The sequence below is a fragment of the Geotrypetes seraphini genome, chromosome 9, assembly GCF_902459505.1.
Source record: "Geotrypetes seraphini chromosome 9, aGeoSer1.1, whole genome shotgun sequence".
Taxonomy (NCBI): Eukaryota; Metazoa; Chordata; class Amphibia; order Gymnophiona; family Dermophiidae; genus Geotrypetes; species Geotrypetes seraphini.
The window spans coordinates 152,690,372-152,714,769 of NC_047092.1; the positions used below are offsets into that span (position 1 = coordinate 152,690,372).

General features: G+C 42.0%; 1 protein-coding gene across 4 annotated transcripts in view; it reads right to left on the bottom strand.

Moving 5' to 3' along the window:
- Positions 1–24,398, bottom strand: part of SLC9A9 (solute carrier family 9 member A9) — a 463,721-nt gene that overhangs the window by 362,650 nt on the left and 76,673 nt on the right. For all 4 annotated transcript variants that reach the window (XM_033958486.1, XM_033958485.1, XM_033958487.1 and 1 more), the window contains exons 2-4: positions 16,838–17,040; positions 13,240–13,317; positions 10,600–10,676 (exon numbers count right to left, since the gene is read on the bottom strand). In XM_033958486.1, the coding sequence (XP_033814377.1) occupies positions 10,600–10,676; positions 13,240–13,317; positions 16,838–17,032 (350 nt within the window). In that variant the 5' untranslated portion in view covers positions 17,033–17,040. The remainder of the gene's footprint in view (positions 1–10,599; positions 10,677–13,239; positions 13,318–16,837; positions 17,041–24,398) is intronic.

Genomic DNA, 24,398 nt, shown 5'->3' on the forward strand with positions numbered 1-24,398 from the left:
TCACAATTATCACAACAGGAAAAATGGATGATTGTAAGCAGCTTTACGAGATCATTGTATTACTCCACAGAGCAGTGATGCTCTTATGAATGATTATGATCATCCATTTAGCCTATTGTGATAATTGGCTTGAACACTTCAGTCATAAGAAAACTGTTGTCATAAGGCACTCTACACTTAAAATCAGACCCCCTGAGGCAGGCCTTACGGCTGAAACATGTACGTGTCAGGTCTTGATTGCGAATAAAGCCTTTGAGCACCACAGGTCGCCTTTTCTGTTTCTTTCAGTTACATTAACATCCACTTTACAAAATTTACCCCCCCCCCTCATATGCGAAGCCCACACCAGTCAATCCAGAGTGAAAAACACAGGGCATTTTGCATATGCATACTCTTACCCTTTAAGAGCTACTTTTTATTAAGAAGGAAGTAAGCGGGCAAGAGAGCTATAAATTGAACTATATAATATTTCGTAAGATTAGGCCCTGGAAGAATAGTTTGGAAACCAATTTGCTTCCCAAGGATACCAAGAGGTCCTTTTACTAAACTGCAGCGAAAAGTGACCTTAGTACACCCCTTAGCATGTGGGAAAGAGCAGCGTAAGGCCACTTTTCCCAAGGCAGGAAAATGGCAGATTTTCCCATTTTCCAAATTAATGGCCATTAAAAATATTAGCACATGAGCCTCTACCATCTCCTGTTTTTTAGGCATTAAGGGACATACACTAAGCCAGGGGTGAGTAACTCCGGTCCTCGAAGGCCGGAATCCAGTTGGGTTTTCAGGATTTCCCCAATGAATATGCATTGAAAGCAATGCATGCAAATAGATCTCATGCATATTCATTGGGGAAATCCTGAAAACCCGACTGGATTTCAGCCCTCGAGGACCGGAGTTGCCCACCCCTGTACCAAGCCATTAACATGCAGCAATGCCTCATGTGCTGATTAGCACCACCATGCCCACTCTCCACCCCCAGATATGCCCCCTCTATGAAAAATAAAAAATGTTTCTGCAAGCTGTGTGCACTCAAAAGTGCCCGTTTACCAGCGTGTGTCCCATGGTAAATATTTTTAACCTGTGGTAAGCGTGCGCTAGCACTCACCACATTTTAGTAAAAATAGGGTTACCAGGTTTTTTATCTTGAAAATCTGGACCCCCCCTAGACCCGCCCCTAGGCCCACATATTCCTGCCCCGTCATGCCCTGGTTTTGCCCCATCATGCCCCCCAAGCCCGCCCCAGCCCCCCCTCCAATCCCACCTCCCACTGCCTGCTCTCATAGGGCAGGACATCCACGTATGCATGGATGCGACACAATGACATCACGTGTGCATGCGCGTGATGTCATCGTGTTATAACCGTGCTTGTGCAGATGCCCTCCTGCCCGAAGGAAAGCTTTTCAAAACCCGGACAAAGTACTGGGTTTTGAAAAGCTGAACGGATCCAAAATCCCGACGTCTGGTAACCTAAGTAAAATGACCCTCCCCCCCCCAAAATGAGAGATTCTAGAAATTAGGAGCCCGAGAACAGCCTCACTGTAAACAGCTTTGGCTAATTGCAGGAGGAATTTAATCAGCTCCACATTGTTATTATTCAGCAAGATTCACGTAGTAACCTGGCATAAGGTTAACAAAAAAAACCTTGTTGTGATGTGAATGGGAGAGCAAGATAAAACAAAACAACTAGCATTAAAAAAAAGACAGAGTGACTCAGAGGAGGAAATAAATGTTCGCAGTGGTATCAAAGGGTAACTGAATCCTGTAAAGATCAGAATATTCAGAGTAGGCTGAAAGCAGCAATACTCAGACCCGGACAACAGAAACAATCATGACGCCAGCTGCTGAAGCCTAAGAGAACATCACTCTAGCAGTTTCCTGTACTTTCTACCTGTTGGAATTACCCGAGTCCCAGAACTGTGACTCGCTACAGCATGGTTCAAATTCTTGAACATTTTTTGTTTTAGGATTGAAGTCCACTTACAAGAATAGCAGTGGCGTACCTTGCTCGGTGGCCACCTGGGCTGAAGCACCCCCTCCTCCAGCCAGAGTACCCCCCTCCTCCAGGCACTTGGGGGGGGGGGTGCATGGAGCGGTCATGGGGCCGCAGTGTGCATGTGCATGGCTATCTGCTCTACTGGTCTGGAATGGGAGCCAGAAAGAGCTGATGGCCGCACATATGTGGACCACGACCCCCACGACCGCTCCATGCATCCCATAACTCCCTGCACCTGGGGGTGGACCATCCCCACTGCCCTGCCCTTGGTACGCTACAGAAGCACAATCAAAACTGGTACTGTATAATATACAATTTAGGCTAAAAAGGGTGAAGAAGAGTCGCAGGAGCCATTTGTGTCTTTTTGAAAAGTACATCTGTTTCGCTCATAGAAACATAGAAACATGGAAGATGATGGCAGAAAAGGGCTACAGCCCATCAAGTCTGCCCACTCTGCTTACCCACCCCCTCTCTATGCCCTAATGACCCAATTTCCTTATCTTGACCCTCGTAGGGATCCCACATGGGTATCCCATTTTTTCTTAAAGTCTGGCACGCTGTCTGCCTCGATCACTGGAAGCTTGTTCCAATGATCAACCACTTTCTCTGTGAAGAAATACTTTCTGGTGTCGCCATGAAATTTTCCGCCCCTGAGTTTGAGCGGGTGCCCTCTTGTGGCCGAGGGTCCCTTGAGAAAGAAAATATTATTTTCCACTTCGACACGTCCCGTGAGGTACTTAAATGTTTCGATCATGTCTCCCCTCTCCCTGCGTTCCTCGAGAGTGTAGAGCTGCAATTTGTTCAGTCTCTCTTCGTACGAGAGACCCTTGAGCCCCGTGATCATCCTGGTGGCCGTCCACTGAACTGATTCAATTCTGCGCACATCTTTACTGTAATGTGGCCTCCAGAATTGCACACAGTACTCCAGATGAGGTCTCACCATGGCCCTGTACAACGGCATTATGACTTCAGGCTTTCGGCTGACGAAACTTCTATTGATACAACCCAATATCTGCCTTGCCTTAGATGAAGCCTTCTCCACTTGATTGGCAGTTTTCATGTCTGCACTGATGATTACTCCTAAATCTCGTTCTGCTGAAGTCCTAGTTAAAGTTTCTCCGTTCAAGAAGTACGTCCTGCATGGATTTCCGCTTCCGAGGTGCATGACCTTACATTTCTTAGCATTGAAGCCTAGCTGCCAGGTTGAGGACCAACTTTCCAATGTAAGCAGGTCCTGTGCCATATAATTCTGTAAACTGCATTCACTTACTATATTACATAGTTTGGCATCATCGGCGAATAGTGTTATTTTATCTTGAAGCCCTTGAGTCAGATCCCCTATGAATATGTTGAAAAGGAGTGGACCCAGGACCGAGCCCTGCGGCACTCCACTGGTCACCTCCGATGTTTTAGAGAGGGTACCATTAACCACCACCCTCTGAAGTCTGCCACTCAGCCAATCATTGACCCATGCAGTTAGTGTCTCTCCTAACCCCATCGATTCCATCTTGCTTAGCAGCCTGCGGTGTGGGACACTGTCAAAAGCTTTACTGAAGTCCAGGTACACGACGTCCAAAGACTCTCCCAAGTTCAACTTTCTTGTTACCCAGTCAAAGAAGCTGATGAGATTGGATTGGCAGGACCTACCCTTTGTGAATCCATGCTGACTGGGATCACTTCCTTTTTACAGCACGCTGTTTTTGCAATATGACGTTCTGAAACAGTTTAACACAGGCTTAATGGTTGTGGGGGAAAGATTCTGGGAATGATTAACAAGATGGTTAACAAGACTAAGAATGTTATAATGCCCCTGTATCATTCCATGGTGCGACCTCATCTGGAGTATTGCGCTCAATTCTGGTCTCCTTATCTTAAGAAAGATATAGTGGCGCTAGAAAAGGTTCCAAGAAGAGCGACTAAGATGATAAAGGGGATGGAACTCCTCTCGTATGAGGAAAGACTTAAAAGCTCTTCAGCTTGGAAAAGAGATGGCTGAGGGGAGATATGACTGAAATCTACAAAATCCTGAGTTGGGTATAACGGGTACAAGTGGATCGATTTTTCACTGCGTCAAAAATTACAAAGACTAGGGGACACTTGAAGTTACAGGGAAATACTTTTAAAACCAATAGGAGGAAATATTTTTTCACTCAGAGAATAATTAAGCTCTGGAACGCATTGCTTTGCCAGAGGTTGTGGTAAGAGTGGCTAGATAAGCTGGTTTTAAGAAAGGTTTGGACAAATTCCTGGAGGAAAAGTCCATAGTCTGTTATTGAGAAAGACATGGGGGAAGCCACTGCTTGCCCTGGATCGGTAGCATGGAATATTGCTATTGCTTGGGTTTTGGCCTGGTACTATTGACCTGGATTGGTCACCGTGAGAACGGGCTACTGGGCTTGATGGACCATTGGTCTGACTCAGTAAGGGTATTCTTATGTTCTTATGCTTGGAACAGCCTCCTGGTGGAGGTTGTGGAGACAAAGTATATCTAAATTTGGGGATAGTGGATTGGCTTGATGGACCATTGGTACAAAGACTAAGGGACACTCGATGAAGTTATAGGGAAATACTTTTAAAACCTTTGAAACACTCCCTCACTATGCTGATAGTGAGTCACCTTAGGGTAGGTGGAGTTTGCCTGCTGAGTCAGAGGGTGGGTCTCGAGTAGGGAGGAGATTACATACCTAGCTCTCAAATAGGCTCCATATTGATTTAACAGGATATTTGTTTAAAAATTTTTACTCATTAAGTTTTGATGTTTGTCTCCAATTCTGGTCCACAAAATCACCTTTTTATGAGCGCTGCTGATTTTCTTTGTATTTATCCTCGTGTGTATTTGACCCCTGAGGCAGGCATATTTTACGCTGAAACAAAGTGCTGTGTCAGGTCTACACCTTTGTGGATGGACTGAATAAATTTATGTCTTGCGTGATCGCACTGATCGTTTTTTCTTTTGGAAAACCCATTGTCCTATCCCACTTCCAGTTTAGTTTGTGTTGTTTCTGTGGGATTGCCTCATGTTGGACTCTCCAGTTTGTTCCCTCAAAAATAATAACATGAAAATCAAACAGCTAAAACAAGCTAATATGCTAACAGTTCATTATCATGAGTTTCTAAAAGTAAAGTAAGTTGTTTGATGGGTAATTTTATAACAAGTCCCCTTAGTAAGCTGGGCAAATATACACCCCTATTTGGGCCTTTTTTTTTTTTTTTTTTTTAAAAAGGACTCAGATCTGTCTCTTTAAAAAAAAAAAATTGCCCCACAAAAGCTGCAGAAATCACAGCTAAGATAAAGGTGCTTGAGAGCAGGCCCAAAATATTCATGCTTCAAGTACTTGTAAGTCATACCACTGCCTCTGCTCAACCCACAATGTACCCAGGAATTTACCCAAGTTGGGTAAATGCAGCCAAAACAACTTTTTTTGGGGGGAGGAGGAACTCCAACCCAACCCCACCTCCTACATCTTTCCTCTTCTACCATTCCATAGTCCAGCATCACCCCCTACCTTCCATGTCCCCTCCATGACATCCAATATCTCTGTTCCTTATTTCTCTTTCCTCCTTCAGTGGTGTCCAGCATCTGTATCTTTCCCTATCTCTCAACCCACCCACCCCTTCCCTACCCTATGGGCTTCAGCATCTCTCTCCTTCTTTCTAACAAAGAGTTCAGCATGTTACAACTCTTTTCCCAGGGCAAAAACACTATAATCAGCACTACAAGAGAAATATTATGACTGGCTGGCACAGAACCTTGATAGTGATAGGAAAAGGAACACAGACGGCATAGTACGCCTTAGAAGACCGGACGGAAACTACGCAGTGGCGGATTCTGAAAAAGCCGAAATACTAAATGAATATTTCTGCTCAGTCTTCACCTGTGAGGCACCGGGACACGGACCACAGTTGAAGGCAAAACAAATTGCGGAAGACCCATTTCAGAATTTTGAGTTCACACCTGAAGACGTCTACAGCGAGCTGACAAGGCTCAAGGAGAACAAGGCCATGGGACCGGACAATTTACACCCAAGAGTGCTTAGAGAATTGAGAGATGTTCTGGAGGAACCGTTGGCCATGCTCTTCAATCTCTCACTAAGCACGGGGAAAGTTCCGTTGGACTGGAAAACAGCCAACGTCATTCCTCTGCATAAAAAGGGTTGCAAGGCTGAGGCTGCGAACTATAGACCGGTGAGTCTCACTTCAATAGTGTGTAAACTCATGGAAACACTAATTAAGCATAAATTAGATACGGTCTTGGATGAGGGGAATCTCCGGGACCTCAGTCAACATGGATTCACCAAGGGTAGGTCCTGCCAGTCTAATCTTATCAGCTTCTTTGACTGGGTAACTAGAAAGCTGGACTCGGGAGAGTCCTTAGACGTCGTATACCTTGACTTCAGCAAGGCTTTTGACAGCGTCCCACACCGCAGACTGCTGAACAAGATGGAATCGATGGGGTTAGGAGTAATACTAACTGCATGGGTTAAAGATTGGCTAAGTGGCAGACTTCAGAGGGTGATGGTTAACGGTACCCTCTCCAAAACGTCGGAAGTGACCAGCGGAGTGCTGCAGGGCTCAGTGCTGGGTCCACTCCTCTTCAACATATTCATTAGGGATTTGACTCAATGGCTTCAAGGTAAGAACATAAGAACATAAGCAGTGCCTCCGCCAGGTCAGACCATAGGTCCATCCTGCCCGGCAGTCCGCTCCCGCAGCGGCCCAAACAGGTCACGACCTGTCTGAATCACCAGAAGGAGCTCCCTTGCCACCTTGGTTTCTCATTGAAGTCCTATCTTCCCATCGAAGTCCTAACCCTCCGGTCTTGCACATGCACGACCTGGTTGGGTTTCTATACTTATTACCTGGTTAGCTTTCTATACTTGTGTTACATCCCAGCTCCTCCCTCAGTATCCCACGATCCCTTTATCCCTCAGGAATCCGTCCAATCCCTGTTTGAATCCCTGTACCGTACTCTGCCTGATCACTTCCTCCGGTAGCGCATTCCAAGTGTCCACGACCCTTTGGGTGAAAAAAAACTTCCTTGCATTTGTTTTGAACCTATCTCCCTTCAGTTTCTCCGAATGCCCCCTCGTACTTGTTGTCCCCTTCAGTCTGAAGAATCTGTCCCTATCCACCCTCTCTATGCCCCTCATGATCTTGAAGGTCTCTATCATATCTCCCCTGAGCCTCCTTTTTTCCAGAGAGAAGAGCCCCAGCCTATCCAACCTCTCGGCATATGGGCAGTGTTCCAGCCCTTTTACCAGTTTCGTTGCTCTCCTTTGGACTCTCTCAAGTACCGCCATGTCCTTCTTGAGGTGCGGCGACCAATACTGAACGCAGTATTCCAGATGTGGACGCACCATCGCTCGATACAATGGCATGATGACTTCCCGCGTCCTGGTTGTTATGCCCCTCTTTATGATGCCCAGCATCCTGTTGGCTTTTTTCGAGGCTGCTGTGCACTGTGCAGATGGCTTCAGTGATGCATCCACCAGCACACCCAAGTCTCTCTCAAGTCTGCTGTCTCCCAACAATGCCCCCCCCAATTTGTAGCCTTATTCGCTAATGATGCCAAACTATGCAATATCATAAACGGCTACAATCTGCAGGATACTATGGAACAGGACCTCCGTACTTTAGAAAGTTGGTCCTCTCTCTGGCAGCTGGGCTTCAATGCCAAGAAATGTAAGGTCATGCATCTCGGAAATGGAAATCCATGCAGAACTTACACCTTGAATGGAGAAACTTTGACCAAGACTACGGAAGAACGAGACTTGGGAGTGATCATCAGTGCAGACATGAAGACTGCTACTCAAGTGGAGAAGGCTTCATCTAAGGCACGGCAGATGATGGGTTGTATCAAGAGAAGTTTCGTCAACAGGAAGCCTGAGGTCATGATGCCATTATACAGAACCATGGTGAGACCTCATCTAGAATACTGTGTGCAATTTTGGAGGCCACATTATCGTAAAGATGTGCTCAGAATTGAGTCGGTTCAGCGGATGGCCACCAGGATGGTCTCGGGGCTAAAGGGTCTCTCGTACGAAGAAAGACTGAACAAATTGCAGCTCTATACTCTCGAGGAGCGTAGGGAGAGGGGAGACATGATTGAGACATTTAAGTACATCACGGGACGGGTCGAGGTGGAAGATGATATCTTTCTTCTCAAAGGACCCTCGAACACAAGAGGACATCCGCTCAAACTCAGGGGAGGGAAGTTTCGTGGAGACGTCAGGAAGTACTTCTTCACGGAACGAGTGATAGAGCATTGGAACAAGCTTCCAGTACAGGTGATCGAGGCTCGCAGTATCCCAGACTTCAAGAATAAATGGGATACCTATGTGGGATCACTGCGAGAGTCATACCAATGAATAGGGTCGCTAGGATATAGACTTAATAGAGCAGGTCAGTAGAGTTAAGGGGGCCAGTAGACTTAAAAGGGGGTCAATGGTATGGGCAGACTTGATGGGCTTTAGCCCTTATCTGCCGTCATCTTTCTATGTTTCTATGTTTCTATCCACACTGCTGGATCCTGTGTCCACCATTTAATATTAGAATGTAAGAAAATCCATACCGAGTTGCATCAAAACATAAAGGCCCAAATTCTGTAACCAGCACCTAATGTTAGGCACCTATTTTGGAGGCGCCCTAAATAGATAAGCGCCTATCTAAATTGAATAACAAGCTCAATTAAGCTTTTTAATCAGCAATAATTGAAACTTTAGCACCTAAGAAGAAACAAGGAGCCTCTAAAAATTCTGTAACAAGGAGCCTCTAAAAATTTAGATGGCCTTCAAAAAAATAGGCACTATGCATGTTAGGCGTGGGTGTGGCTTCATATTAGACGCCATGTTACAGAATCGCTGCTCTTAAGCGTGCTTAAGCGCTCTGACCTTGTCCTATGCCTTAAGTAGTCCTGAGGAGGGCCAGCTTGGTTTACCTGGACAGGTACGGGTGAGCAAACATGAAAAATTCAGCTATTACACTTTCTCACATTGCACCAGGATTTATTAGTTAGAAAAACCTGTTGATAGATAGGGCCTAATCCAAGAGCAAGTGAGAATGTGGATTAGTAGCTATAAATGAATAAATGAAAATTGGATAAGCTGAAATATAATAATCAGAAATACAAAAGTTCAAGATAGAGAATTCTAAGTTAACATATTGATTTGACACATGTCTCATGTGCTTGACTGATATAGGGAGGCAGGCTAAGACATTTTGTGATTGATGACTACCATACCAAATGTACCCCAGATGGAAAAGCTTATAAGTTTATAGGGCTTCTTTGTCCTAAAGAGTGACCAGCCTGAACTAGGCCAATCCTCAGGGAAATGTAGGCAGACAGGAGTTGGCTTTTGACTTGGTATCCACATACCAGGGGGCCCTAAGTTTGCCATGACTTGAGTTTGCTGTTGGAAAGACAGATCAAAACCATATGTGTATCATGGTATGTATAAATTTAAGTTTTAGTAAATTTCAGTAAGTTAGTAAAATTACACAATAGAAATAGGTAATAAGTTAACAAATATAAGTTAATAACAAATATAGATTAGGAATATATTTTATTTTGATTTTCATATATCTGAAATCCTGAAGAGATCCTGATAAGGTTACAGCTGGTGTTTGACCTCTGACCTTAAGCAACTTTTTTCTACTCGTAGAATCTTGATGGGAGGGGTAACTGCTCTTTCCATCTTTTTCTTTGTTCAGTCTTAGTGAGACAGAGATCTCAGTATAGAAAGGACACTGATATTTACAGGAAAGGATATAAAAGCTGACTAGTTTTGTAAGTATATTACAATATCTGTCTATGTATTTCTTCTTTTTATAAAATATGTAAGCTTAATGTGAGAATGTAACTTTTTAGGTATAAGAATGTTATTTGTGACATGCCTATATGAAGCTAGCCTTATATGGAAACAAATAATGTGGACCAATTAGATTGCAGATGGATTGTAACGAAGGAATGTCGTCATTTAGGATATATATAGATGTGTAACTGGTAAAACGTTGGAATTTATTATGAGCAAGGCCAGCTTTTGGCTTCTGTAATACTTCTCATGATGCAAATGATAATCAATTGATAATTAATTGATTATTCTTATGATCTAATATTGATAACCAATAAAAAATAAGATTTTGGATTTTATTAAAATATTTTGCATCATTATTTTTGTCATTTCATTTTGCAACCCTAGAATAGCTATAAGTACGCTTGTGTGCAATTATCCTGATCAGCTCGCTTAGCCGCCTAACTTTTAGTTGTGCCTAGAGCTGGTCTATTTATTGGGCGCCTCCAAAATAAGTGCCGCTCAGCACGATTCACTAAACAGCAGCCAATTTTACTTGAATCGCGCTGAACGGTGCCTATTTTGGCACCTAACTTTTGGGCGCTTCTTAAAGAATTTGCCCCAAAGAGCTCAACATCCTTTCTCTGGCAGTGGCTAGTCTAGGTTGCAAAAACCTAGTAGATCTGTTTTCCATAGCTAATGTCCAAGGATGAAAATTGACTCTTGCTAATAATTATTCATAAACTTTTACTCCGAGACCTTGACCAATATAGTGGAATTCAGGAGGATTGCACACCTATGGTAGGTTTATGTACTCACCCAATGACAAAGCAAGAGATGGCTGTTCCCAAGAAGGCATACGTTAAGATCGATCCCAAGTTGCGAAAAAAATGGCGCTGAGGAATAAAATGAGTTACAAATTTCAAAATCAAAAATCTTACATTTAACTATAACTCCTATACTATATGTGTATATTTTTAACAAGCTGAAATAACAGCATTTAATATAATACATAAACACACTTCTGATAACTAGTACCAGTTTTTTTCCGGAGACTCCAGCAGTTTGCATAGATTGCTGGGTCTCTGGGGAAATGATCAGGTATCTATTGGTCGCAGAGGCACTGACAGCCTACTTAGGCCAGAAGGCCATTTGGGCTAGAAGGACTCATTGGTCTATACCAGCTGCAAGGAGACAGCATTGGCTCTCAAGCTGGGAGGAAACAAAAGCAGCAACAGCAGAATAGATGGGTTAGAGCAGCATTTCCTAAACTGAGGAACACAATTCCAAATGAAGTCACATCATTAATACACAGGATTACAGAAAAAGGGCTGCTCCTCCTCTATCTGGACCTAACCATGAGATTATACAATACATTATAAACACTTACCCCCTCTTCTACAAAACTGCAATAGCAGTTTTTAGCGTGGTGAGCCGCGCTGAATGGCCCGTGCTGCTCCCGATGCTCATAGAGTTCCTATGAGCGTCGGGAGCAACGCAGGCCATTCAGCGTGGCTCTTTGCGCTACAAACTAGAGAATGACACGGGGACCATTTACCACGGTAAACCGTGGTCACCGCAGTAAATCCGTAATAATGGAGATATTTGCAACTGGTTTACTGCAGGAATGGGGACAAGACCTTTCACCACCCCGCGGAAATGGAGACAAGACCTTTTACCGCCCCGTGGGAGCAGTGAGACGTCTTGCTCCTGTGGTAAAAAAATTGCGCCCATGTAAGACTCGGCATCTCCTACCCAGCTCCTCTTACGCCTATTTTACCTTCAGGAGCCAGCCATGCCACGATGAAGACAGAAGGAACCCAAAACCATAGCCTGAGACCAATGTGATTTGAAGAATAAAAGAAAAAAAATAAATTTATTTTATATTTTGTGATTAGAATATTTCAGTTTGAAATATGTATCCTATCCTGCTAGAGCTGATATTTGACATAACTGGGGACCACAAAAGCACAGGCTGTGCTTCTTTAGCATCCAGCTGGCTTAGGGCTCTCTCTCTCTGACCATGAGACAGTTGCCCTAGTTGCTCTCCCCTAACACTATTCCTGCCATGTGTGACTGAAGTATTCTGTTAGCTTGATTTTTCTATGTAACATTCTGTAGTAATTTGGTTTGTTCATTTTTCACAATAGCGGAGAGGATATTTGTGAAAGGAAAGGGAGACAGGGGTTATGTTGATCCTTGCTCTGTAGTATTTGTGTTTATAAAATGACAATTGTACAGAATACTGTCTCTTTTTATACTTTAATAAAATAAGTTCAGTATAAAATCATAACTATTCGAGGCTTGTGCGGATGGGATCTGACAGTTCGCAGGACGGGGACCGAGCTGGCAGGGACGGGGACTGAGCTTGCAGGGATGGGGACGAGCACGGTGATAAATTTTTTCCCCTGTGTCATTCACTACTACAAACTGCTAGCGCAGTTTAATAAAAGAGGGGATTAAAGTCTGTTACTTTCCCATTATGATCCAGCGCATGCAGATTACAAATCAAGGAACTAGTCGGTCAATAGGAATTCAATAAACACTAATTATTATTATAATTACTATATAAGAAAAATAAGTAGTACATTCACAATCAATCCAAACAATATTAAGCATCTAGTATTATAAATATTTTTGTAACAAAATGAGGTTTTCGATTTTTTCACTGTAGTAGAAAGAGAATTCCAATTTATAGCTGATTGACAGGAAATCAAAAAGTTCCAACATTTTCTTTGAAGATCTCCCATTTATGGAAGGGGAAGTATAATTTAATTGTCTCCACAGATCATAATGATCTACTGAAGCCAGAATAAATAATCTGGTGCTATACCCAATAAAATAAAAGAAAATACGTGACTTAGGGCTCCTTTTACTAAGCTGTGCTAGCGATTTTACGGCGTTAGTTCTTGGCGTGTAGCGCAGGGTTAGCGCGCGCGGCAATGCAGCCCGCACTACAAAAGCTAGCACACCTTAGTAAAAGGAGCCCTTAAATTAGATATGTTTTCTTATTAGAAAACAATGCAATTCTTTCAATAAAGGAGTTAAATTTAATAGTATGCCCATAGCAAGCCAAATAAGGCTGCCATATTTTGTAGTAAAATCTGGTAAGCCTAGTTCAGGGTAGGCAATTCCAGTCCTCGAGAGCCTGAGCCAGGTCAGGTTTTCAGGATATCCACAATAAATATGCCTGAGATAGATTTGCATCTCAAGGAGGCAGTGCATGCAAATCCATCTTATTGTGGATATCCTGAAAACCTGACCTGGCTCCAGCTCTCGAGGACCGGAATTGCCTACCCCTTGCCTACTTAAATGGGCGTGTAGGAATGTTTCTGAGGAGAAGAGAAAAGGAAGAAATTTAGCAGGTGTTCCTGTTCAACCCACTCCAAAACCTAATTAATCAACAAAAAGGCAATAAAATTCTTTCAGAGGTTCTCCTTTAAGGGAACATTAACTTACCTTTTTCAAGCTATATCCAGCATGAAATATGACAGGTGGCAGCAATACATTAAAGAAGACTTCAGAGTCAAATGTCATCTGTCAGGAAAAATAGAGATGGTAAAAAGCAAGTGCTGAAATTCTATTTATTATTAAGATTTATTTATTGCTTTTTTTTTTTTTAAGAAATTCACTCAGAGGTGATGTACAGCAAGAAGAGTCAAACATAGATGATAGACAATTACAGTACTACAAATATTCAAATAATACATGGTACTCTGGATCATTGATACTTAATTTCTGGAGGTCAATTTGGGGACAAATAAATCTTATTCGTGAGTCATCTATTCCCTTAACTTATGAAGCCATAATTTGTGGTATGTTATTACACGTTAAGCCTACTTTGGATAAATATAAAAGCCGTCTTATCTTGATCATGACGGGAATAGCTATCCAAATAGTCACACATAACTGGAAGAGCCACAACAGAATAAATTACACATTTTGATGGGCAAATGTGTGTACCATATATAAATATGAGAGAATGAAGGCGGAATGTGTGGGGTTTAGTAAAGTATGGAGCCCATTGAATACATTTGTTACCTCGCAATAAGGGTCATGTATCTTTCCTTTTCTTAGATTTCCTTACACATCCAGGGTGGGTGGGTGGGTGGAGGGAGGGAAATGTATCTGACGATTTAAATTACTTAATTATAATATTGTAATCATATCATATGTCTTATTGTATTAATAGTTGGGAGGAGGATGGGAGAAAATGATTGTTTTATGTATTACTTGTGTAGTTAATATTGAGTTTTATGTTCAATGAATTGTATTGCACTGTCAAAGTTTGAAAATCAATAAAGATTTTAAAAAACAAAAAAAAACCCCAAAACAAATAATACATGGTAAGGCATAGGGCTAATTTACTAAGGTGCACTAGCGTTTTTAGTGCATGCAGGATATTACCGCGTGCTACGCGCTAGAACCAACGCCAGCTCAATGCTGGTGTTAGCGTCTAGCACACGCGGCAATGTAGTGCGTGCTATTCCGCACTTTAATGCTCTAACGCAGGTTCGTAAAAGGAGCCCATAGTATGTTACATTGCAATGTCAACACTGTACACAATATAACATTATGATAGACAGCACAAGGTGTAAGCAAAGATGGAGCATACAGATAGATAAGATAGAAAATAAGGGGAATTCTAGTTTAACTCCTAATTTAAAGAAAGAATGATACAACAGACTATTCTAAATGGAAAGAGGTTAAGGGCCATATTCTATAAATGGCACCTATATTAGGCAAAGTACCCAAAAAGTTTGGCATTAAATATAGAAAGGGGAGTAGCCCTCACTATATTAGCCAAAATGGGGAGAATCTGAAAAAGTTTTAATAAATAAAATAAAGTGTAACAAAACCCACTAGAAAGAAAGAGACCTCAGTACTGGGGAACTGCAATGAACCAAACTAGCAGTATAAACCTGGGCAGACAACTCATATTTGACTAACCGAATGTCTATGACCTAAATGAGTTCGCCACGTACATCACGATGTCTCCTCTGTGGTGAGAGAATAATTGTAAGTGAAAAGAATAATAATAATAATGTGAAAACTATTCAGTGTACTCTCATCATCTAGCAGTTGTAAGTTTGTTAAAAACTGTCATCTTCCATTTTCTTTCCCTGCTCAAACCCATAAATCACCAAAGATAAATAATCAAAAAACAATATAAATGAAAATCCAACTTATCCGAGTCCAAAGGAAATTAGTCACTGCCTGACAAAGCTCCGTTTCGCTATCTTCTTCAGGAGCAGAAACCCAATGATCCTTCTTAAACAATTCAGACAGCCAGCTCAGTTATTTTTCAGAACTCCCCTTTACAAAATCAGAATATATATATCTCCATAAGAGAAGTCTTAATTAATTGATCTGATTTAGGCTTCTTAGGCTTATTGACCTCAGTGGTACCTCCTAAATGACAATAAACTTTTAGATCATACAGAATATTGGTACTCATAGACGTCATCGGCCACTATAGTGACTCCCTGCAAGTATATAATAAATAGCAATCACTTTCAGTATTAGATAAATCTTTAGAAAAAACTTAGAAAAATGTTTAGAACAATACATAACTCTCTAGCAATACCTTAAATCCAACGGCTCATGCTCCCCGCGTTATAGATTTAATCCAGGAAACATGGCCGTGGCGTTCAAGCATTAAATACCCAACCCTTTTTGAAAAACGTGATGACGTCAAACTTAGTCACTGTAGTGTATAGCCTCCATCTGCCTCAAAACCCCTCAATTTTGCTTAAAATAGACAGGGATGGAACCCTTCGGGCTTTCCTATCCCTATATCATGACAGTTTTGCACTGGATGGCCGGCCGAAGAGGGTACATGTCTTGCACGCAGCGGAGTGTGCAGGGGAGGGGTGGGACCTCGGGCTCAGCCTCCTCCGAGTTCACCAGGGCTGGGGATCACAGGAGGCATGTTCTCATGGGAAGAGACCATTTTCAGAACCCTCTGAAGATGCATTGGCCAAGTGCAGATACTTGGGGGCCGCATAGCCCACAAGGGCAGGCAGGGGGTTCCTGCCGGTGTCCTTGAGACCCCCAGTACACCCTGGATTTTATGATCCTCACATGGAACGCCAAGGGTCCTCAACATCTGCTTGCAGCACACTAGAGGTGGTGGTGCACGGGAGCTCCTCTCAGTATGTGCCCTGGCCAGACGAGGACATAGGCTTGGACTAGGAGGTTCAGTATGACATAAATAGTGAAGATGGAAAGTCCGATTCCATGACACTGTTGTCCCAGGATGAAGTTTCGCTGCCAGAGTCTTGTTCTTTCTAAGAGAATGGTGGTCAAGAAGCAGCAGTGACCCTGGACCAGGGGGAAGACCCCCACGGTGCACTGGCTTTTCAAGGCCTCTGCATTCTCAGGCATTATTTCTGCCCCACTGAGAGAATTGAAGCTGGACATTCCTCCAGCTCCCTCTCACAGTGCTCAGTTATGAGCAGCTCTTTTGCTCTAACTGCATGCTTTCCTTCACATCTGTACATCACAAAGCTGGTAATGGACCACTGGGAATCGACAGAGGTATCCCTGTGGGTGGCTAAGGCTATGGCCAAGCTTTTCCTCAGATTTCCAGCAGTTGTTCAGTCGAAGGTGGATTCGCTAGTGGTGCAGGTCACCAAACGCACATCCCTGCCTAGTGAAGGAGGTGTGATATTAAAGGATTCTCAGGACCATAAAGTGAACTTGCTCCTCAAGAGGAAATTTGAAGCCTTGGTCCTAGGGATTAAGGCAACAGCCATAACTTCCTTTATGGCTAGCCACACCTGCCTGTTTTGAGCCTTAGACCCAGAGGATGACAAGGATCCCCAAATGCTATCTGGGGTGAATTATATAGTGGATACTCTGTATAATATCATCAGAGTTATGAGCAAGGTGTTGGTCTTTGCGATCTCCGCTCGATGGATGCTCTGGATCAGATAGTGAGCGGGAGATTCTACCCCTAAAGCTTCCAATAAAGCATTTCTTGTATTCTTATGATCAGGCATGAATAGATAAATGCAGAGTGGTAAGAAATAGGAATGTTTAAGAGTATTTTTACCTTTTGCAACATCACATTACTGTTGTGACCATTGACATTTTGCTGGCTGATCTCCCTCCGATACTGGTACTCGTACACTTGGTCTGTGACATTCACAAGTAGTGTTGATGGGTTACTTTGTAGTTTCTCACAGCTATAGGCAGTCCCATTGTCAAGATCCAACGGTATTGTAGCATACCGTATAATTAACCCCATTACAAGGCCTGGAGATTTCAAAATAAGGATGAAAAGAGATAAGTACATGAAATACAAATCTCTATAGTGGTCTCAAGAAATAAATGATATATAAAATTCATTTGACACAAATTATGGAAGTAGGGTTCAGTCCATTATTCACTAAACTCTATACAGCTGGGCACCCAACTTTCTACTTAGCACACAAAGTTGCATTCACAAGTTACAGAATGCGATCAGGAATATAATAAAGAGTTGATGATTGATGTTAACTATTAATAATTGGTGGTAATTGGCACTAATTAGCAATGATGAATTCAACTGATCTTAGACGGTATTCTGTAACCTGTGCGTGCAAAATCCATAGCATGCAATCACAAGGGGGTGTTGACTGGGGAGGGTCAAAGGCAGCAGCATAGTGAGGAAAGGAGGTACCTGGTGTGGTGGCACTCAGCATCACCATGCCATGTGCCCCCTCCCTCCACATTTCTTCCCTGCTTCACACCCCCTCCCCCCACCTCTTCAAACTCTTCAAATGACCGCTGGCAGTGAGTAGCATCTTTAACCTTCTACACCACCCTTTGAGTAAACTATATTATAGTAATCCAAAACACTTAGAATTAATGACTGTACCAACAGTCTAAAAGAAGAAACATTAAATTATGGTCTAAAGTCTGTAATTTCCACAACATATAGACACTTTTCCTTACTAAAGCATCTGTATTTGAATTCACAGTGAGATTTTGATTTAAGTAACCCTTAGAATTCTTATAGTAGAAATAATCGAGTACAAAATTCCATTCAAATTTATACTTGTCTCTATTTCTTTCTTCTTTCAAGAGTAGCATAGAAGAATTTTGTTTTTTACGGATTGAGTTTTAACTTAAATCTGGTCACCCATAATTCTACAGCTGTGATTGTGGTGGAAATTAACTGTATAGACTGAAAGAATGATGAATATATTGGAATTGTAAAAATAATATCAGCAGCATAACTATAAAATGTCACACTTAACTTAGATAACCTATGTCCGGGAGATGACAAGTAGACATTGAAGAGTAAAGGAGAGAGAGAGGAGATCCCCGATGAACTCTGCAACAATTTGTTAGAAAATGCATTCCCAAATCAGACCTGGTAGCTACAAAAATGCAAAATGCCCTGAAACCATTTAAGGACATTACCAGAAATGCCCAAAGCATCCAAACATCTAAGGGCTCCTTTTCTTAAGGTGCGCTAGCGTTTTTACCGTGCGCTGCAGATTAGCCCGCACTGCCCCCCCCCCTCCCGCACTACGCATAAAAACTAAGGCCAACTTAATGTTAGCGCACCTTAGTAAAAGGAGCCCTAAGTAATTGGCAGTGATCAACAAAATCAAATGCACTGCTTAGGTCAAATTGTAACCTCAATGCCCCAACACCTTGACTAAACAGATTGGATTTTCCTTTGACACAATTTGGTATCTGTTGAAACAATGGCTCTTCATTGACAAGAAGAGAGACCCTTGAATAACTGGTATCTGAAGCCATTCTGTGTCTGAATTCCTTAAGCACTGGTCCTTATCACAGGAAGAGCATGAAAAAGTATAAAGAGAAGCCGAAGTGAAAGTTTGTATCGGAAGATTCTATGTGACTCTCAGCGTTATCAGATAAGTCACTCAGTTGTGCATGTGGCAGGGCTGTTTCTCATTTTGAGACTTTTCAAGAGAGTTGGGGTGGAGTTTTTTTATGCCTGTGACAGTAATGGAGTCAGCTTTTTCCCAACACTTTGTGCAATGCTGTCAGATACGATTTGAGACATTTTCTCTACCTCAATGGTTGAAAAGAGTTTGAAGTCTCAGATGATTAGCCCCTCCATTGAACACAAGTATAACAATTTAGAGAATAAGGGGATTGAGGGGTACAGACAGGGGTAGATAGGGTATAGAAGGAATATAGATAGAAAAATAAGGGGACATAGGGCTAAATCAAGAAAACCTGACAGGTCATGGACCTGATGGGCCGCCGCGGGTGCGGACTGCTGGGCGCGATGGACCTCTGGTCTGACCCAGTGGAGGCAACTTCTTATGTTCTTATTGTTATCCTCTGTATTTTGTGTGTCATACACTAATTTCCCCAGTAGCATAAGAGCCCTCAACACCACCTATTTTGTAGGTGGTAAGGGCACATGCGCTAATCAGTTAGCGTGCGGCAATGCCCATGAGCTAACTAATTAGCATAACTGCATCTACTCTCCATCCCCAAACACGCATGGGTAGCATACACCAATCCTGAAATTGCCATGAGATGCCTGAGTGTGCATTACGGTAGTGCATTTTTACCTGTGGTAATCACACATTAGTGCTTGCCATAGCTTTGTAATAGGACCCTATAAGTTGTCATTTAAAAAAAATATGTAAAGAAAGTAGCAAAGGTTATCTAGTTAGAATATAAAAATAATAATAATAATTTATTCTTATATACCGCCAAACCTTCAGTTCAAAGCGATTCACAGCAAATAGAGATGAATGAACAATTAATCACCAGCATAAGCATTAAAATGTTCATCGGAAGATAGAATTAAAATTAAGTCAAGTATTTCTCAAACAAATAAGTTTTAAAGATTTTTTTGAAACAAATAGTAAGTTTGAGCTTGGGAAATTTGAACGGTCCAACATGAATTCATTGTGCCAGCCTGAAAAGCAAGGGTTTTCCCCAAGAATCTCTTGCTGCGACATGCTTTTACTGATGGAAACATAGACCAACTAATTTTTCGTGTATTCTTTTTTGGATTATGAAATTCAAAATGGGAAGAGAGGTTGGGATCAATCCAAATAAAGCTTTAAAACAAATACAACTGAATTTAAACAAAACTCTAACCTCAAATGGTAACCAATGGAGCTTTTGGTAGTAAGGACTAACATGATCACATTTTTTGAGGCCAAAAATCAGACGGACAACTGTATTCTGTATCATTCTAAGTCTACTAAGAGTTTTTTTTTATGAGAACCTAGATAAATGTTACAGTAATCCAAAATGGGCAGAATTGATGACTGAACCAACAATTTGAAAGATGTTAAATCAAAGTATTTTTTGATAGTACGAAGCTTCCACTATCAAAGCATCTTTCTATCACTAGATCAGTATGATCGTTAAAAGATAGCGAACGATCCAGCGTAACACCTAATATTTTTATCGTAGTAGCTATAATTTTGACCATTTAAATGAAGTTCATTTTCATTAATTTTGTCATTAGGACTGGCAAGAAAAACATTGCTTTTTCTGGATTAAGCTTTAATTTAAATTTAGTGGACCATTGCTCTATTTGGGCCAGAACAAGTGAGAATTGGTTTTTTACTTCAATCGTGAACGATGTTAAAGGAATGAGTATTGTTACATCATCAGCATAGATAAAAAATTTAACCTGTAAACTATGTAATAAATTTCCCAATGATGCTAGGTAAATATTAAATCGTGTAGGTGAAAGTGGTGAACCTTGTGGAACACCACAAGAATTCATCCACGAAGATGAATATTCACCAGCGCTGAATATTTGGTATGATCTGTTTTTTAAAAAACCTTGAAACCAATTCAAAACTTGCCCTGAAATCCCAATTGAGTCTAGACAATTTAATAATATCTCATGATCTACCAGGTCAAACGTACTACTCAGATTCAGCTGAAGAATCAGCGCACTGGATCCCAAACTAAGACCTCCTTTTATCAAGCCGCGCTAGCGGTTTAATGCGTGTAATAATGTGCGCTAAACCGCCGGCCGCGCTAGCCGCTACCGGCTCCCTTGAGCAGGCAGTAATTTTTAGGCCAGTGTGGGGGTTAACGCGTGACGAAAAGTTGCGCGCTTTAACCCCGCTAGCGCGGCTTGATAAAAGGAGCCCTAAATAGGCCATGAAGGTGGTCAATCAGTGAGGCTAATACGGTTTCTGTGCTGAATCCTGAAGAATATCAAATTTATCTAAATATTTTGTTAGTTCAACTGTAGGGTCATGAAATGGTTAACTGTTATTTAAAATATTGCTCTGGCCTACATAGCTGAAAACAGTGTACAATCTATTGACCTCATCTGCCTAAAATGTATGTCCCTACCTTACCACATTGTAAGCTAAATAGATGAGTTTGAGCCATGATGTACCCTGCCCTTCTGTACATGTAACATTTAGACCTGTAAGATTTAGATAAGCAGAGAAATGAGCTAGTTTCCTATAGGACTATAAGTTGTATCCCTGAACCTATCATAAGTGCTGGCTTAGGACCAATAATAATTGTAGAAAAGTTATAGAAGTAACAAATGAAAATTGCAGTTTTTGCATATGTTAAGTTTGCATATGTTTAGTGAAAAGGGCATAAAAGTCCATGCATTTCCTGATTCTAACACTCTAGTAGGCAGGCTGTTAACTGCACTAGAGTCCGGTATGCTGTAATAAACCTCTTGTACTTTCTTCACGCCTCTGACTTTGTGTGTCCAAGTGACCTTTCACAACGTTTTCTAATCCTTCCATATGCTTTGTAAACAGTGGAATAGTGGCTACAGGTCTAAAATTAGAATTACAGGTAATAGGCTCCTTAGAATTTTTAAAAATAGGGGTAACTAAAATCTGGCCTATTTCCTTTGTGAATAATCCTGCTTTCAGTGAGGAGGCAATCCATTTGAAAAGATTAGATTTCAAAATAAAGGAGGCATTCCTCATCAAATTAGAGGGACAATTATCCAGATCACAATTGGATTTGGCGCATTTAGAAAATAGCTTACAAAATAATGTCCAATCTAGAGCGTTAAATTGATCCCATGTCATATTTATCCTAATTTCATCGCATAATTGATTAATAATTATGTCAAGATCTTTATTAGGAAAGGAATCAAAATGAGTTCTCAAATTGCTAATCTTGGTTTTAAAATATTCAACAATCGTTTCTGCTGAAGGCGGATTCTTTGATTTGGATCTTGTTTTAGACTCAGTAATAAACAAATCATTGACCAATTTGAATAGCTCCTTACTATTAGGGCTCCTTTTTACAAAGGTGCGCTAGCGTTTTTAGCGGGCACACAAGATTAGCGCACACTATAGTGCGCGCTAGCCAAAAAATTACCACCTGCTTAAAAGGAGGCAGTAGCGGCTAGCGCACGCGGCATTTTAGCTAAAACCGTTAGTGCACCTTTGTAAAAGGAGCTCTTAGTATTAGTCACACCAATTCTTTTGAGCATAATACTTAGTTCGTTTCTCTTTGGATCAGATTGTTGCAATCTTCAATTTTAGTCGTCAGCTAATCCTGCCTTCTAGTTTTCCTGATTTTAACCAACTGTTTTCCTTTTTCCTCAATTTCCTTTATAGCTCCAATAGTTCATCATCAAACCAAACATTAGAAGTTTTTAGCGCCGGCCATGACGGTAACAGCTCCGATACTCATATAATTCCTATGAGAATTGGAGCTGTTACTGCCATGGCCGGTGCTAAAAAACACGTTACGGTTTTGTAAAAGGGGGGGGGGTATATAAAGAATAATAATTTTTACAGAAAGGGCTTTCAGTGATGTGTTCTGTCATTGCTTTCTTTGTTATTTCTATCAGATGAAATGAAAACAATTCTCAATGACCTGCAAGGTCTTGCTCCTTGGAGAGTGTCTTACTAGTCTTGTGAAGCATTAAGGCCCATATTCTATAAATGGCGCCTTAAGTTAGGTGCCTAACTTAAGTGGAAAAAGCCGTTTAAACACGATGATAATACTTTTTTTTTTTAAATGTAGAAAACTGGCGCCTTCATTGCAGCTATGGAGGCGCTTTACGACGCCTAATGCCACTGTAGGAATGGCTTACACTGGAAGTGGAATTAGGCGTCATAAACAGTCTCTGTAACTGCGATTTACGTGAAAGGCAGGTGCCGGAAATATAGACCTTTAAAACTCTGGCCTACCTTTCATGAAGCTGCAATTCTATAAACAGCTCCATTCGATGACTGACATGCAATCGGCGGCTGGTTTTTAGGTGCCATTTATAGAATCCTGCTCTAAAGGCCTCTTTTATAAAGCTGTGGTGGTGATGCTGCTGTGGTAAACGCACCAAAGCCCACAGGAACTGAATGGGCTATGGTAGGGTTACCAGATTTTTCAGAGGTTGTGTAAAAGCGGAGAGCGTAGCTGGTTTTAAGAAAGGTTTGGACAAATTCCTGGAGGAAAAATCCATAGTCTGTTATTAAGACATGGGGGAAGCGTCTGCTTGCCCTGGATCGGTAGCATGGAATGTTGCTACTCTTTGGGTTTTGGCACAAGCAAAGAATCTGACAAAACTGCAGTGATATATCGAATCGAAAAAAAAAAAAAAGAAAAAAACTGCAGGAATGGTGTAACAGATGCCAAGTCTTTAATAAGACAGAAGCATGAAACGATTCATAGACAAAACCGCGTGAGACAACGGCGTGCCGACAACTGAGCGCAGACAACTGAACGCAAGGTTGACGGCGCGCCGAAGAAAAGCACTATTTTAAAGGGTTCCGACAGGGGGTGTTGGTGGGGAACCCCCTATTTTACTTAATAGACATCGCGCTGGCGTTGTGGGGGGCTTGGGGGGATGTAACCCCCCTCATTATACTTGAAACCGAACTTTTTGCCTGTTTTTTAGGGAAAAAGTTCAGTTTTCCCCCCCAAACCCCTCACAACGCCAGCGCAATGTCTGTTAAGTAAAGTGAGGGGTTCCCCCCTCCCACCCCCGTTGGAGCCCTTTAAAATAGTGGTTTTCTTCGGCGCGCTGTCAACCTTGCGCTCAGTTGTCTGCGCTCAGTTGTCGGCGCGCCGTTGTCTCGTGCGATTTAGTCCCGTCACCGCATGAAACAGCTTGTATCCAAAAAGGCTGAGGAACCGGGACACAAAACTTCACTTACTCTTTGGGTTTTGGCCAGGTACTAGGGACCTGGATTGGCCACCGTGAGAACGGGCTACTAGGCTTGATGCACCATTGGTCTGACCCAGTAAGGCTATTCTTATGTAAAATCCAGACCATGGCCTTGCCCCCAGGACCTCCCAGTTCTGCCTCTTTCCCGCCCTATTCCGTCCCCAGCCCCACCTCCAGACTGCATCTGCGCACACACGGACATAACGCAATGACCCTTCCCGATGAGATTATGTCGGGAAGCTTTTAGAAGCTCGGACAAAGTGTCAGGTTTTTAAAAGTCGTCCAGACCCTCAGTCATGTCCTCAAAAGGACATGTCTGGAGAAATCCGGACATCTAGGCAATGGTGCATTTACCATGGCAGCATCACTACCACGGCTTTGTAAAAAGGGCCCTAAGAGTTGCTTGCAGATGTGCCTTGTGGTTTGCCTGATAGCAGACTGCTAGCTGGGCCTTAAGAACTCAAATTGTTTCACTTTTGAGAAATTTGTATGCAAGGACACTTTCATGGTT